Source organism: Monodelphis domestica, chromosome 1 (genome assembly GCF_027887165.1).
Source record: "Monodelphis domestica isolate mMonDom1 chromosome 1, mMonDom1.pri, whole genome shotgun sequence".
NCBI lineage: Eukaryota > Metazoa > Chordata > Mammalia > Didelphimorphia > Didelphidae > Monodelphis > Monodelphis domestica.
In genome coordinates, this window is record NC_077227.1 from 523,480,363 (window position 1) to 523,494,293 (window position 13,931).

Below are 13,931 nucleotides of genomic sequence, written 5' to 3' on the forward strand. Positions count from 1 at the left end.
TTGGAGAAACCAGACAAGAAAGACTAAATTACAAGGAAGTTTCTCATTTGCACAGTGGAAGCAGTGTTCCTAAATGAGATTCAAACCCAAAAATAAAGAGCATTATTGTTTACAATTCTGAAGTTCAATTTATTCAACTACTGATAGCCTGAGTGGCTCCTGAGTTTATATTTTATCTGGACTTGAGGGAAAAAATACTAGAATGACACCAAAGCACTTTAATAAATCTAGATTGGGGGTGGTAAGGAAAATCAAGAAAGACAACTCATATATTCATAATTTGTGTCAGAATTAGCATTACATTCCTGGTATCAACAGGAATGTAGAGATTTAAATGTAGAAATTACAGTAACAAGTATTAAAACCTAAAAGACTAAAAAGATTTTTTCTAGTTAAACCTGACTTGTATCCCAGGTATATTGGTTTCGGAGCCCTCCCCCCAAACTTTCCCCCAACATAAATTAAGGAACTGTTTTAGATATCATTGAGAAAGGCTGGTGCAGGAATAGGTGACAGCAACCCAAGTCAAAAATAAATGATGCTTAGATTAACTCTGCTTCCCCAAACAAGAGCAGTAAATGAAAAATAACATAAATAAAATGGCTAGAAAATTCCTTGAGAAGTGAGTTTGAGAGATGAAATGAATAAGCATTTAAGAGCTTACCATATGCCAGGCACTATGCTTAGAGTTGAGCATAAAAAAAAAAAAAAAAAGAAAATTTGCCCTTGCCCTCAAAGAAATTACACAAGGAGCTCCCTGACAGAATCATCAGACTACATTTATATATGTATAAATATATATACTTACAATTTTTATATATGTATTTACAAAATACAAGAGAACTAGCTAATTAAGTCCACAGAGCAGGAACCCACTAGTAATTACATTGTTATACAACATATATTTAATATATTTAACATATTTAACAAAAAGAAATGTATCTAGTCTCATTTAGATTTTACGGAATCATGTCTAATTACATATTTCCCTTAGAATTCCCAGTTCAGAGAGCTGTATTTTTTTACTACACGGTATGCATTTTATTGTTAAACAATTATAGTTTACCTAAGCAACTGTAACAAGTTTCAGGGAAAATGGAAACATTTAATAACCACAGGAAAAGCTGCTCCAATTCTCAAACAATCAGAGATGAAAATCAAAGCAACCTTAAAATAGCATAATAAGTACACATAAAATGAAACAGCAAAAAGATCATACTGAGTTTTAACAGGTCAAGAAAAATAGGCACTCTAATACACTGCTAATGGCAACTACAGATCTATGTAGGTATTTGGTAAAACACAGTAACATACAATAAAATTCACAAATCACCTGATACCTTTTGAGCCAGTAATTCTATTGCTAATATTTTATATTAAGATTATCATAAAAAGGGAAAATAATCTATCTATACAAAATTATTCACAACTGCTTTATTTGTAATAGCATTAAATTAGCTACAACCTATATTTCAATTATTGGAAAATGGCTGAATTATATGTTAATGTCATGGAATTTCATAAATTTAAAGAATACAACAGGAATATCAGAAGACCAGATGACCTGATGAAAAATGAGACTGGTAGAACCAGTATCATACACATGGAGACAGACGATTATTTTAAAAAAAACTGTCAAAAGTAGTTATAGACAGGGGCAGCCAAGTGGCTCAGTGGATAGAGAACCAGGCCTGGAGACAATCTGTTCTCAGATAATTCCTAGATGTGTGACCCAGGTCAAGTCACTTAAGGCCACTTGCCTAGCCCTTACCACTTTTCTGCCTTAGAACCATATAAATTCTAAGACAAAAGGTAAGAGTTTAAAATGTTTTTTAAGGTAATGGACAGACTTGGAAACATAGGGATAGAAAACATTCTTTTTTTACCAGCTAATTTACTTGAATTTGGTAAATGAAAAATTTGGCAAATGAAAAAATATTATTTTATGTTTATTTTTATTAAGATTTAAGTGTAAATTAAAAATTTTAATGCCAGGGCAGATTTATGTAAATTAACTAAACCAGGCAGAATGAAAAATGTGGTCTGATTACTTCAAATATTTTATTAAGTTAATATGCAAAAATAACACTGCAGCCCTGCTCTGAAGCTCACAATCTAATCCATTTGAAAATAATAGCACCTTAAAATTTTATAGAACTTTGCAATCTACAAAAAGTGTTACATATGTTCTTACATTTGTAATAACCCTGTGAGGTGCTAAAGATAAAGCTGATGAAAGACTAAACTTCATAAATAGGTAAGCTCAAGAATTAACTCCAAATTCGGTATATTTCTTACATGATGATACAACTGTGGAAATTACAAAAAGCAGTTATTTCCAGATTTCTGTTACTAATATAAACACAAATTTGGCAGATGCAAAGCAGTGCTACTTTTATTGAGTAACCTCATTCTGTTATACCATTTCCTGAAATTTTGTGTTTTGGTTTTTTTTTTTTACAAAACTTTGGGAAACATGAAATTCATGTATTTTCTTTTAAAACTGGTACTTATTTTTATTTTTTCCTTGCCTATCTTAATGCTCTTTTCTCCAGGGACTAATCCATAAACTTTCTTCCTGGATGGTGGGTTACCTCAGCATTTTCACAAAAAACAGAGCAAGCAGATGCATCAGAGCCTCAGGTGCCATATAATTGTTTAGGGAAGGAATTGAAGGAACAATGCTACTTTTTGCTTGGCTATGAAGTACCAATACTTAGAGAGAGCCAGGTTAAGGCAAGATAATGATGGTTATGCAAGAATGGCAAAATGATTACCATTTAAAATGCTTAAGTTTTTCTAGTATCTTTTTTCTCTATGCTTTATCTTCATTGTACTATAAATCCAACACAACATTGCAAAATTTAACCCAAAGGAAACTATAATGCAAAAAAAAAGATAAAAATAGGATTAGTGCTACCTATTAAGTAATACCCAAACAATATTAAATATCCTCAATAAAAACTGCTTTCCAATAATCAAATTTTTATCAATTTATTCTGAAGGTTGATTTTAAGACAAAGTTTAAGACAATGTGAAAAAATAAAAACAGAATATGCTCATTAAATAAGTATGTTCATTAAATAAAGAATAAGGGAAATATGTTCCCTTCTGGAGTTACTGAAACAAGATCTGTGGTCCTGAACATTCATATACTTTCAAAAGAAAAAAAAAAGGAATCATGGCAATATAAACTGCCTCTTAATCATATATATCTACAGTAACAACCAAATTATTTTATTCTTTTCCCGAAATTAGTTTCGATCCTCAAACTGTGACTTGTTTTTTAAAAGATACGATGCTAGAAATTCAATGGGATTTGGAGGTCTGAAAAAAAAAAAGAGAGATCCAAGATTTAGAATCTATTCCAGATGTATCTATCCAAGGAAACTAATTATAAAAATAACATTGTATTATTGAATTTTATAATAATCATTTTAAGACATTTCTTACCAAAATTCAAGTAAAAAGCAATGTTTACTTTAGTTCAATTTAACTAAAGAAAATAATTTACTTCTTTGGGTAACAGCTATATATTTCTGTAAGTTGAAATTGATGATTATTTTGGTTTTCACCTTCACTTTTAATTAAAATATAACATTTTATGCCTTCAGTTCACACATGAAAAGACAGCATGATGTAGTGCAGAAAGCCATCTTCAGAGCCTGGAAAACTTGGGTTTTAGTCTAACCTCTAATATACTGGCCTCTCAAGCATTCTAGACAATTCCCCAAAACTGTGAGTTTGCATTGTTAGAAAGAGCTTCCTCATGAGTGTTCCCAATAACAAAAAACATAGGTATGGTTTATAGCTCTATCCCACAAATACAATGACAGGCTATGTGACTATAAAATAATGAGATAAGATTTTTCAAACATAGGTAATTCATGAATCATACATCCAAAGATTTAAAAGCCATCTACACAGAGATAGTAACAATGCAATGAGGTAATAAGATCACAATGGAAAAAGATTAGAAAGAAGAGTGTCTAAAAAAGATACTGGAAGGATGCCTATACAAGGGTTCAGGAAGATGATGACAATCTAGCAATGTACACTGAGAAGGAAGGTTCAAACAGGTAGAAGAGAACCATGAAAGAACAGGGTCACAGAAGCTAATGGAGAATTCAGTGATTACTGGTACCAAAAGCTGCAAAATGTCAAGCAGAATGAGGACTGAGGGGAAAAGGCTATTATTTGTGAGTTTAGAATTGGAGAAGTCAAAAGCCAGAATGAATTGAATTCAGATGTGAGTGGAAAGTGAAAAAATGGAGGCAACCCTCTCTAGGAGTTTAATAGTGAAAGAGTGATGATATAGAACCTAAGGGAGTAGGAGAGTCAAGAGAAAGTAAATGATAGAAGAGATCTGAGTATGTTTGCAGATAGCAAAAAGAAGCCAGTGAATAAGAGGCTTAAGATGAGGCAACAATCAAGGAGGCAAGTTCCCTGTGTAAAAGAGAAGGGGCAGAATCAAGAACATAAGTGGAGAGGTCAGAAATTGGAAAAGAGCGAATCAAGTACTAATAGAGAAAAGTTTTGAAGTATAATGTGAAGAAGCTCATGATGGATGGGCATCTGTTTTGGGAGGTCCTCTGCTGAGAGGAAGTAGGTAAAGGATGGTAAGAGCAGTTTGACACACTAGGAAAAAGCTTGAATAGCCATTGTGAAAAATACAAAAATTGATTAGGGAAGAATTGCTACTGAAGCAGTGAAGGCACAGCTGAGATAAATTTTTGTAATAAAGCCAGCCAGCATATTTGTGATTTTCTCCAGAAGTGCTCATAGAAACAAAAAGGTGGCTGGCACCTTTTTTGGTGAGTGGTACTGGCAAGATATGATTGGCAACAGGCTTAGGGGGCAAGGATATCTGAAAGAATGGCTAAAATGTTTGAACTCAGGATCAAGGATATGAAAGACTTGGAAAAGTCATATCAAGGATAACAAATAGGTTATAGGACTTAACAAGGTTCCACTTCACATTCCTCAGCTTGGCATATAGGACCAGCAAGGAAAATAAGAATCATTAAAGGAGTTATGGAAGGATAAGAACACTAATGAAGATGTGAATTAGTTCAACCATTCTAGAAAACAATTAGAAAATATATTTTAAAAGTCACTTAACTGTATACATATACTTGGACCAAATAATATTGCCATTGGGCATATACTCCAAGGAGGCAATGGGCAGCGGGAAAGGACCCACGTGTACAAGAATATTTATAGCTGTATTTTTGTTGCAGCAAAGAACCAGAAATAGGTGCCCATCTATCAGGGAATGTCTAAACAATTGTGGTATATGAATATAATAAAATATTATTGGACTATAAGAAATGATGACTATAAGATTCAAAAAAATGTGGTAAGACATACAGAATAAAATGAATAGTACGAATAAAGGAAATTGCATTTATTAAGTGCTTCCTAGAAATCAGGCAATGGGAATACAAACAGAAAAAGTTAGAAAGTGCCTGCTCTCAAGGAGTTCAATCTCTACTAGAAGGAAGGTTTATAAATAAAGTTCAATTATAAGGTAGATGTTAAGGATCTGAAAGTCCTTAAGTTGTATTGTCCAGAGAAGATGGGGACACTGAGCATTCCTTGGATTATACCAATAGAGAAAAATTTATGCAATGACAAGAATAATATGTGAATAAATAACTTTGCAAGAGCTCAGAATTCTAACCAAAACTTCAAACAATTATGACTTCAAAAGACTGGTGACACATATCTCCTACCTCTTGCTAGAAAAGTCAGTAAGAAGTAGAAATGAAGATAAGATAAAGAGACAATATTCTAGAATAAGTTTATATACGATAATAAGTTTATGTGTAAGTGTAAAGATGACATTAAAGGAGACCACACTCATTTGAATGTATAAATTTATCTCATTAATTTATAGTCACTTCTTTATATTACAGGTCACCATTGGAGCAGTTTTAAATATCATTGCCTTGGAACACATAAAGTTTACTATTAATTTCTCAACATTTTATCATTTTTATCACCATTTATTATATTTCAGGAGTCTAAATATCCAGATTTGGGGCTGATAATGACATATTTTCACTTGTGTCACAATACAGCACATAAACATTTGACTGGCATTGACCTTCAAATGTTATTTGAGACTTGAAAAATCTATTTACTCTAAATGAAAAAAAAAATTTAACATCAGCTTCACATGTAAATAAGCCATTTTATTTTACTTAATATCAATTTGCTGAAGAGTTATTTTTAATTATAAAATCCCACTGTCATTCATAGACTTTCTTCCAAACCTTAGTCTAAAAGTACCACGCAATTATAATCCTTATTTGAAAGGGAGGAAGGGATGATTAAATAACTCACCTATTGTCTAAGTATGCCAATGATAAAACCAAATACTCCTATAATAATTCCAATTTTATTAGAATCTTAAGTTACATATCTCAGAATCAAACACCTAAATATCTATTAAATTAGAACTATACTCGACAGAGGTAGTAACAACTTGCATATCTAATCTAAATATTAGACAATACTCGCTTCTTCAAACCAAAGATATGTTCCTAAGTTGTACCATGGTAAACTTCAAATTTATTTCTGACAAAATTTAAACTTATTACACTAAAACATAATGGGCATTAAATGATAACTAACTTAATTTTTATAAAGCTCTTTTCCAGTGGATCTAGTTACCTAGTGAAAAATCAATTAGTTGGGAATTTTAGGAAAAATAAAAAGGAGAAATAATTGTAAAGCCAGTGGTGTTGCAAATCAGGATGATTTCCAATTTTATTCTATTTATTCTAGTTACTTCATTTACAGGCAATGTAATATGTAAAAAATGTTAACTTTGTCAATAGAATATCTTTACTACATAATGAAATCTTAATCACAGTTATACAATGAATACTAGAGTAAATCTACTGGTTATTTTAGCCTCTTAGGTGACTTAAGGAGGAAAAAGTAGTAAAATAAATATATAGCCATCACTGCAACTCCTTGAATGCTCTTCCTATCATTTTCTAATTGACCATGAAGATAACTTGGAATACAAATAATTCTAATGATGGCATCACTCTAAATACAAAGTCCTCATAATTTCCCCTACAATACCTTTTTTAAAGACCTATTAAGTATCCAGGAACAAAAAAAAAAAGGAAAAGGGATGTCATGGAAAACCCCAAATTACCTTTGTGTTGACAGGTAGCTAAAAAAAAAGTAGTTTTAAGAATGGGATTCTATCTACTGTCTCTACTTAGACACAATCCCAGGCTTACAAGTTCTTAAAACTCAGAGGGTTTTTTCAAAATGTGAAATATTTATGTTAACATACATAAAGTACTTTTAAGAAAAATCCAAATCATTTGCAAAAGAATTAAAAATTAGATTGCATGTATTATCTCACCTTTCTTTTGCAAGCACAGCAAGTCCCTGTAATAAAATGGGTACAACTGTCTGATCCAAGTAGGCACGAGTTGGCAATGATTGAAGGTCCACCTTCTGTTTTGATGACTTTTCTGCATTAATCTTCTCATTTTCCACTATTCGCTAATGAATTAAAAAATGATGTATCAATGTGACACAATAAACTATCTTGAATGACAAAAATAACGAGTAGTAGGTTAAGAAATAAGCAGTCTTTCATTTGGAACATTTCAATCCCCAAATTTCTCTCTGCCAAGATTTCTCTTCTCAAATTTCTCTCATCAAATTTCATTCAGGTTATTTCTCCCCTTTCGTGCCTGATAACATCTAATTTTTTATATTCATAATATCATCAGACTTTTTTCTTTTACTTCTGCATTTTAAAATTCCTTTTAACTCTGATAACAAATATTCTTTCTCTTTTCCCACTAGACTATATTCTTTTAACTCTTACTCAACCTCTCTATTCTGCAACATTGCCAAGCCCAAATGCATTTTTTAAGTCTTGGGAGTCTCCACACAGACCTCCTCCAACTTCCAAGGCACAGGAATTGTATATGGTAGAAACATTTCACTGGAATTCTCAAATTAATGGTCTTTTTAATTCAGTATTTTTAAAATGTAGGGGGGAGAGGCATCATAAAAGGCCATGTTTGAAATATACTCTACCTGTACATATATACTAAAATGTGTGTGTATAAATAGCTTTTCAATCAAATTACTCGTTATCCAAATTATATCAAAACACACAGAGAACAAATGAGACACTTTTGTGTTAATTTTTATACTTTTTAAAAAGTATAAAGAGCAGTAACATCATATCTTTAGCCATTTTTTTCAGTCTGGTTTTAGAACTTTCAGCAATATATTAAAATGCTATTTAACTACTATTACAAAAGAATAAAGACATCTCCAAACCAATCTGTTCTCTAAATAAGATGCCAACTTTTTTTAATGGTAAATGGAAAAAAACATTAACTATGACCATTTCCTTAAAAAGTTCAATGAAAAATAGGCTTTAAAATGAAGAGGTCAGCAATTAAGTTTCCATTAAGTCTCCCCACCAAGAAAAATGGCAGCCAAAGACAATAATGGTTTATAGTTCACTTACAAAATATTATGAAAGCTTATGGAACACTTAAAGATGGTGATGGAAAACTATGAGCAGTACCTATAGTACCTATCTTTGAAGAATGAAAAATAATAATAAACAGTTCTTACTTTACATAAATTTGCATTACACAAATTGGTCTTAATGTAAAGAATTCTGCAAAAAATCCACATTCCAAAAAAAATTACAAAAATTTCTTACATGAAGCAAACACTATAATAAGATGCTCTACAATCTGGACAACATAAATAGTGATGTGAAGCACCACTTAGAGAATCATCTCTAAGTCAGTATCTGCAGAAAGTGATCCTGTGCCTTTCCCTATGTTCAATAATGATCTTTATATTTTCAGCATGGCTGGCAGCAAACATGCTCTTGAGCAGAAAAGTAAACCATCCTGTAATCATAAGCCAACAGACTTGGAAATTAAAATGAAAATAATTAGAAAATATGAAGGATAACAAAAATTGTCATTGATAGTATGTGAACTTAATCTCACATTGTCAACAGAGTGAAGGATACTGCCCAAATAAAGAAGCATGCAAAAGGAAGTGCTTGCATGAAGTTAAAACAAAGAGATGGTGCTATTCCAGAGGTTCATAAAAACCAGACCCAAAAGAACACTCATTTAAACTTGATGGCAAATCAAGCCATAGCTTGAATCCACTTTGAAGATATAAAGTATCCTGAGGGAACACAGGTATTTAAAGCAAACAATGGTTGTTTTGCACCAATTTTAAAAGTAATATAGGATTTCATAATATGCAAATGTCAGAAGCAACAAAAGTTCACAGACTTAGAAGTGGATGAAAAAGATGTGAAGTCACATCTGAAGAATTGTCAAATAAGGATCTGAATGAGCTAATAGTGATGCTATCTAGCAATGAGTTCTAGAGCATGTTCTCATAAGAATCAAAATTACAAAAGCCTCAAATGGCAATGGAAAGTAGACTGAAACTTATTATCAACAATAACCATCACTTGTTGGTATCGCTGGTCAGAATAAAGAAATGTGTTAGTTATGAGGTAAGAATGAGAGCCAAGTCTGACTGCTACAATGGTATCCTAGAGATATTATAAGAGGTAGAAAAAAAGGCCTCCAGACTATTCTGTATAGAAAATTTATAAAAAATATGTGAAAAAGAATTATTATGAGAAAAGTATGCATGGAGAAGTTGTAATATCCATCAATGAAGAAAATGTCTAATGATCACTTATCAAATACAAATTATATTACACAAAAATGGTATTTGGGCTCAATTTGACACAAAGACACTACTAATCACTATACCTATTAATTTAACTTTTTAAAAAAGGATAATGCCCCTCCGTTCTCCACTTTACAAATTCAACCTATTCATTCCATATCAAACACCTAGACTATATTGTATCCATCTAAATTCTGAAAGTAGTAACATCACTGTGATTGGATCTCTGTCCTATGACAAAACTATGATCTTTCTGAGCATTAATTTACTGCAAAAGTAAAAAAGAAAGAAAAATCAACCTAGGATCTAAGGACTTTTTAAAGGTTTATATCAATACCTACAATCTAAACGTTGAAAAGATGAAAAAGCTAAGAAAGAACACACCATTTATTTATGCCAAGAAGTATAGTTTAATATCTATCTTGAAAATAAAGCCAAAATTTCAAATAAAAAGCATAACTACCAAGTATTTTAAAAGTTGGATATGTACTAAATTATAAAAAATTCCTTTCATTGTTTTTTGTTAAAATCCTAAATTAATCTATTTCATGTTTCAGAAAATAAAGGATGGAATTTCATTAAGTGCTGTGACCATGACTTCTGTTCAAATCACTTGTCAAGGAGGTAAATACTGATATTTCAAAATGTGTCATGAGCACAAAATACAAACAAGCTATGTTGCTTCTATACCTAATCCAACCCAACAATGCAACAAAAACTATATTCCATATTGTTAAGTTATTCATCTAATTCTTCCTCAATATAAAAAAGTGCAATCTATATAAAATAATAATTAGCATTTATTTAGCCTTTTAAAGTTTGCAAAACACATATTTTTATCCTTACAACAAACCCAGGAGGTGCTATCATCCCCATTTAGAGGTGGGAAAACTAAGGCAGAAAGAGGTTAAGTGATTTGGCTAGAATTACATAGCCAGTTAAGAAAGTGCCTGAGGCTTGATCTGAATTCAGGATCCTACTTCCCAAGTCTATCCATTCTATACATTATGTCACATAACTACTATCTTTTAGTACTTGTCACAAAATTTTTGGAGTCAAGAGAATCTGGAAGTTCTGCTAATAATCACCTGTGTGACCTTGGGTAAGTCACCTTCCATGCCTCAGTTACCTCAACTGAAAACTGTGGATAAGCATTTATTAAACATTTACATAAGTTCCAGAGACTGTGTTAAGTGCTAAGGCAGAAAAACAAGTAAAGCAACTAGGAATGTCTGTCCACACAAGAGGCTTTTCTAACAGAGGAAGACAAATATAAACAATTTTATCTCAATAAAATAAAAATTTACATAATTTATATATGTTCTATATTAATACTAGATTCTTCCTGGCATATATTTTTTATTATGTATATGCAGCTACACATACACAGTTACATATACACATAAAATATGTATAACATACTGGAAAATAAGATGAAGTATATGCATTATTGTCATATATAAGGCATATATATCTCCTTTTATTTTCTATATGATAGTAACATATATGCTCTCTTTTTGTTTTCCAGTGAATTCATCCTCCTTTCCCCCTTAAGATTGTCTAATGGCTAGAACTGTTTGTTTTTTTTCTGTTGCATATCCCCACCTATAATGTTGCTTGGCACATAGTAACCTCTTTGTGAATGCTTGTTGAATTAAATTAACTGTATCCCAACAGCAACTCCTATATATGTATATATGTATGTATATACATATATATAAAGCATTCTGTATTTGCTGGCCAATTAATGTTGGCTAGCAATCAGTCAATAGAAGAAAATTTTTTTATTACTTAACTAAAAAAGTAATGGAAAGATCAATCAACAAATATTTATTATGTACATAGTAAATGCCAAGCACTATGCTAGGTGTTGTAGATACTAAAACAAAAATAGGACAGTCCCTATTGTCAAAAGGTTATTAAGGGAAATAGGTACAAATAAAAGTAAATACAAAGTATTTGCAAGATAAATACAAAGTAATTTTCAGAGGGCTTTAGTAACTGAAGATATTAGAAAAGGCCTTAGTCGATAGATATAACCCATGAACTGAAAAAAAAAAAACCCATCAACGCTGCCCACCAAATAATCTAACAACTTTCAGAAATGTTTTCTTCAGTCTTGTTTTAATAAGTGTAATTTATATCCAAAAAGGTACTATTAAGTTAAGAACCCAAGTGCAATAAAAGCAAATTGTCAGTAAAACTAAAAAGTCAAGCATATACCATTACCATATACTATAGGACAGAATCCAAATGCAATAAAAGCAATGCTGACATTTGAAACATCAAGCATATACCACCACCAGCACCCAGGTCTCCCTAATTTGCAAGGCTAGCAGAAACAAAAACAAACAACATTCCCGTTTACAACCGAAGTAGAAATATTGCTAACCAGTCAAAGAAGTGAAGTGAGTTACCTCGACGTTTTCCGTGAGTCCATACTCGGAGTGAGGATTTTCTGAACCCTACAAGACAAGATAAGGGTCAGGGCACAGTCCTGCAGCCCGAAGCGGCCCCGCACCCCACCCACCCACCCTTGCAGGCTCCCGGGTACCGGCGTCTGTCCCTCCAGCAGCTGTTCCGGCTCCATGACGAGGGCCCTGCAAGTGGCCGGCTCGGGACGTGAGTCTAGGGAAACAAGGAGAGCGCCGCGTCAGTTACCAACAGAGACCTAGGAGAAAGGACTGTATGGGTCGGGAAGGAAGGGACAGGACCCGGGGCCAAGATCGGGCCCCGCCCCTGCAGCCCCGGCTGGAGCCCAGGATCGGCCCGCGGAGCTGGCCAGGGGAACGCGGGGCCGTCCGCCCGCCCGGAGCGGCACGGGAAGCAGCGCCCAGCCCTGGCCCCAGCTACAGAAGGAGCTCGGAGGAAAAGACGCACGTTACCGCGCTCAAGTCGAACCGCGCCCAAAAGCCTTGCACCGCACCTCCGATTCCCTACGGCAAACCGCTCGGGCAGGCCGTAAAGCAAGGACGTCGTACGACTGCTGCGCCTGCGCAGAGTCCAATACACCCCCACCCCCACACCGGCTGGAGAAAGGAAGAAGGCGGTAAAGGAAACCGCGCGTCCCGGGTTCCCCGTGACTCCCGCCGCCACGAGAAGCAGGCATGCTTCTTATCTGAGGGGCCGCCCCCAGAGCGGGAAGAGGAATGGGTTATCCTGGAGCCCTTAAATCGGGCACAGCTGTTCGGTACACCCGGAACTGCTCGAGCAACGGGCCGACCCGGAATATGTGCCCACTTTGCGAACGCAGCAACCCCCGGGAAGGACCTCTTCCTCTGCTAACTTTCCTCTCTCCTCCCATTCTGGACCTTCTTGATTCCCCGCCACCCATTCCCTGGGTATTAGCTCTCTCCCAAGCCCGAAATTACTTTGTATATATTGTATTTGTTTTTCTGTGTACATGCGCACGCGCGTGGATACACTGCTCGTTGGCAGGGACCGTTTCCTTTTTTTTTTAACCTTTTGTGTAATCTGTGTCTAGTACCTAGAAACGCTTAATAAATATTTGTTCCATTAGAATTTAATTGAATCGCTACTGCTGTAAAAAATATATATACTATTCTAAGAGTAATTCTAGACAGGAATAAATTATCTAGCCATCCACTGGAGCTATACCTATGCCAAAAACGGAGCAGCTAATAACAGTGGTCCTAGGGATGATCTCGTTCTTCAAAGGTGGAGGGACAAGTAAATAGAAACTCTATTCTGGGTTTGAGTCTTACTGAAGGACAGGAACTTTTTAATGAGGTAAATCGATCAGCATTAAGCACCTACTATGTGCCGGCCACGGTGCTAAGTGCTAGGGATATAAAAAGAGGCAAAAGACATTCTCTGCCCTTAAAGACCTTACAGTCTAAGTAAGGAAACAAGCAAACAAATGAATACATGCAGCTTTGTAAAAGATAAATAGGAAATTATTAACAGAAGGAAGGCAACTAGAATTAAGAGGAGTTGGAAAAGTCTTCCTCTTAAAAAATAGGATGTTAGTTGAGACTTAAAGGAAGCCATGGAAATCAGGAAGCAAGTGTTAAAAGTCTCTCTTCCATGCCTTTGTATCATGGGAAACAGCCAGATAAAATGCCCAGGGCTAAGAGATGAGTATCTTGTTCCTAGAACAACCTGTGTCACAGCATGGAAGAATAAGTATTAGAGAGTAAAGTGTAAGAAGACAAGAAGTGGAGGAGGAGAGGGACCATAGA

General features: G+C 34.2%; 1 protein-coding gene across 7 annotated transcripts; it reads right to left on the minus strand.

Annotated features, from left to right (window-relative positions):
- Positions 1–758: 758 nt before the first annotated feature.
- DPY30 (dpy-30 histone methyltransferase complex regulatory subunit) lies at positions 759–13,170 on the minus strand. 7 transcript variants are annotated; one of them, XM_007476042.3, is made up of 6 exons: positions 12,615–12,756; positions 12,284–12,357; positions 12,147–12,194; positions 7,391–7,533; positions 3,298–3,327; positions 759–2,715 (listed from the first exon to the last, which is right to left on the minus strand). In XM_007476042.3, exons 2-6 carry the CDS (start codon positions 12,317–12,319, stop codon positions 2,700–2,702), a joined length of 273 nt encoding a protein of 90 aa, XP_007476104.1. In that variant the 5' UTR covers positions 12,320–12,357; positions 12,615–12,756; the 3' UTR covers positions 759–2,699. The 7 variants fall into 7 exon arrangements, with proteins under 7 accessions (XP_007476104.1, XP_056669216.1, XP_001371479.1 ...); XM_056813238.1 differs by having other exon boundaries at positions 12,610–12,736; XM_001371442.5 differs by having other exon boundaries at positions 1,018–3,327; positions 12,615–12,755.
- Positions 13,171–13,931: the final 761 nt, after the last annotated feature.

Bases quoted from the DNA above. Each gene is read 5' to 3' on its own strand.
- DPY30 (XM_056813236.1), bottom strand. From the start codon at position 12,838: ATGCCTGCTTCTCGTGGCGGCGGGAGTCACGGGGAACCCGGGACGCGC. The intron at 12,358-12,655 runs GTGCGGTGCAAG...TTGTTTCCCTAG, and splicing joins TTTGCCGTAGGGAATCGGAG to ACTCACGTCCCGAGCCGGCC. The intron at 12,195-12,263 runs GTGGGTGGGTGG...CTTGTCTTGTAG, and splicing joins GTACCCGGGAGCCTGCAAGG to GGTTCAGAAAATCCTCACTC.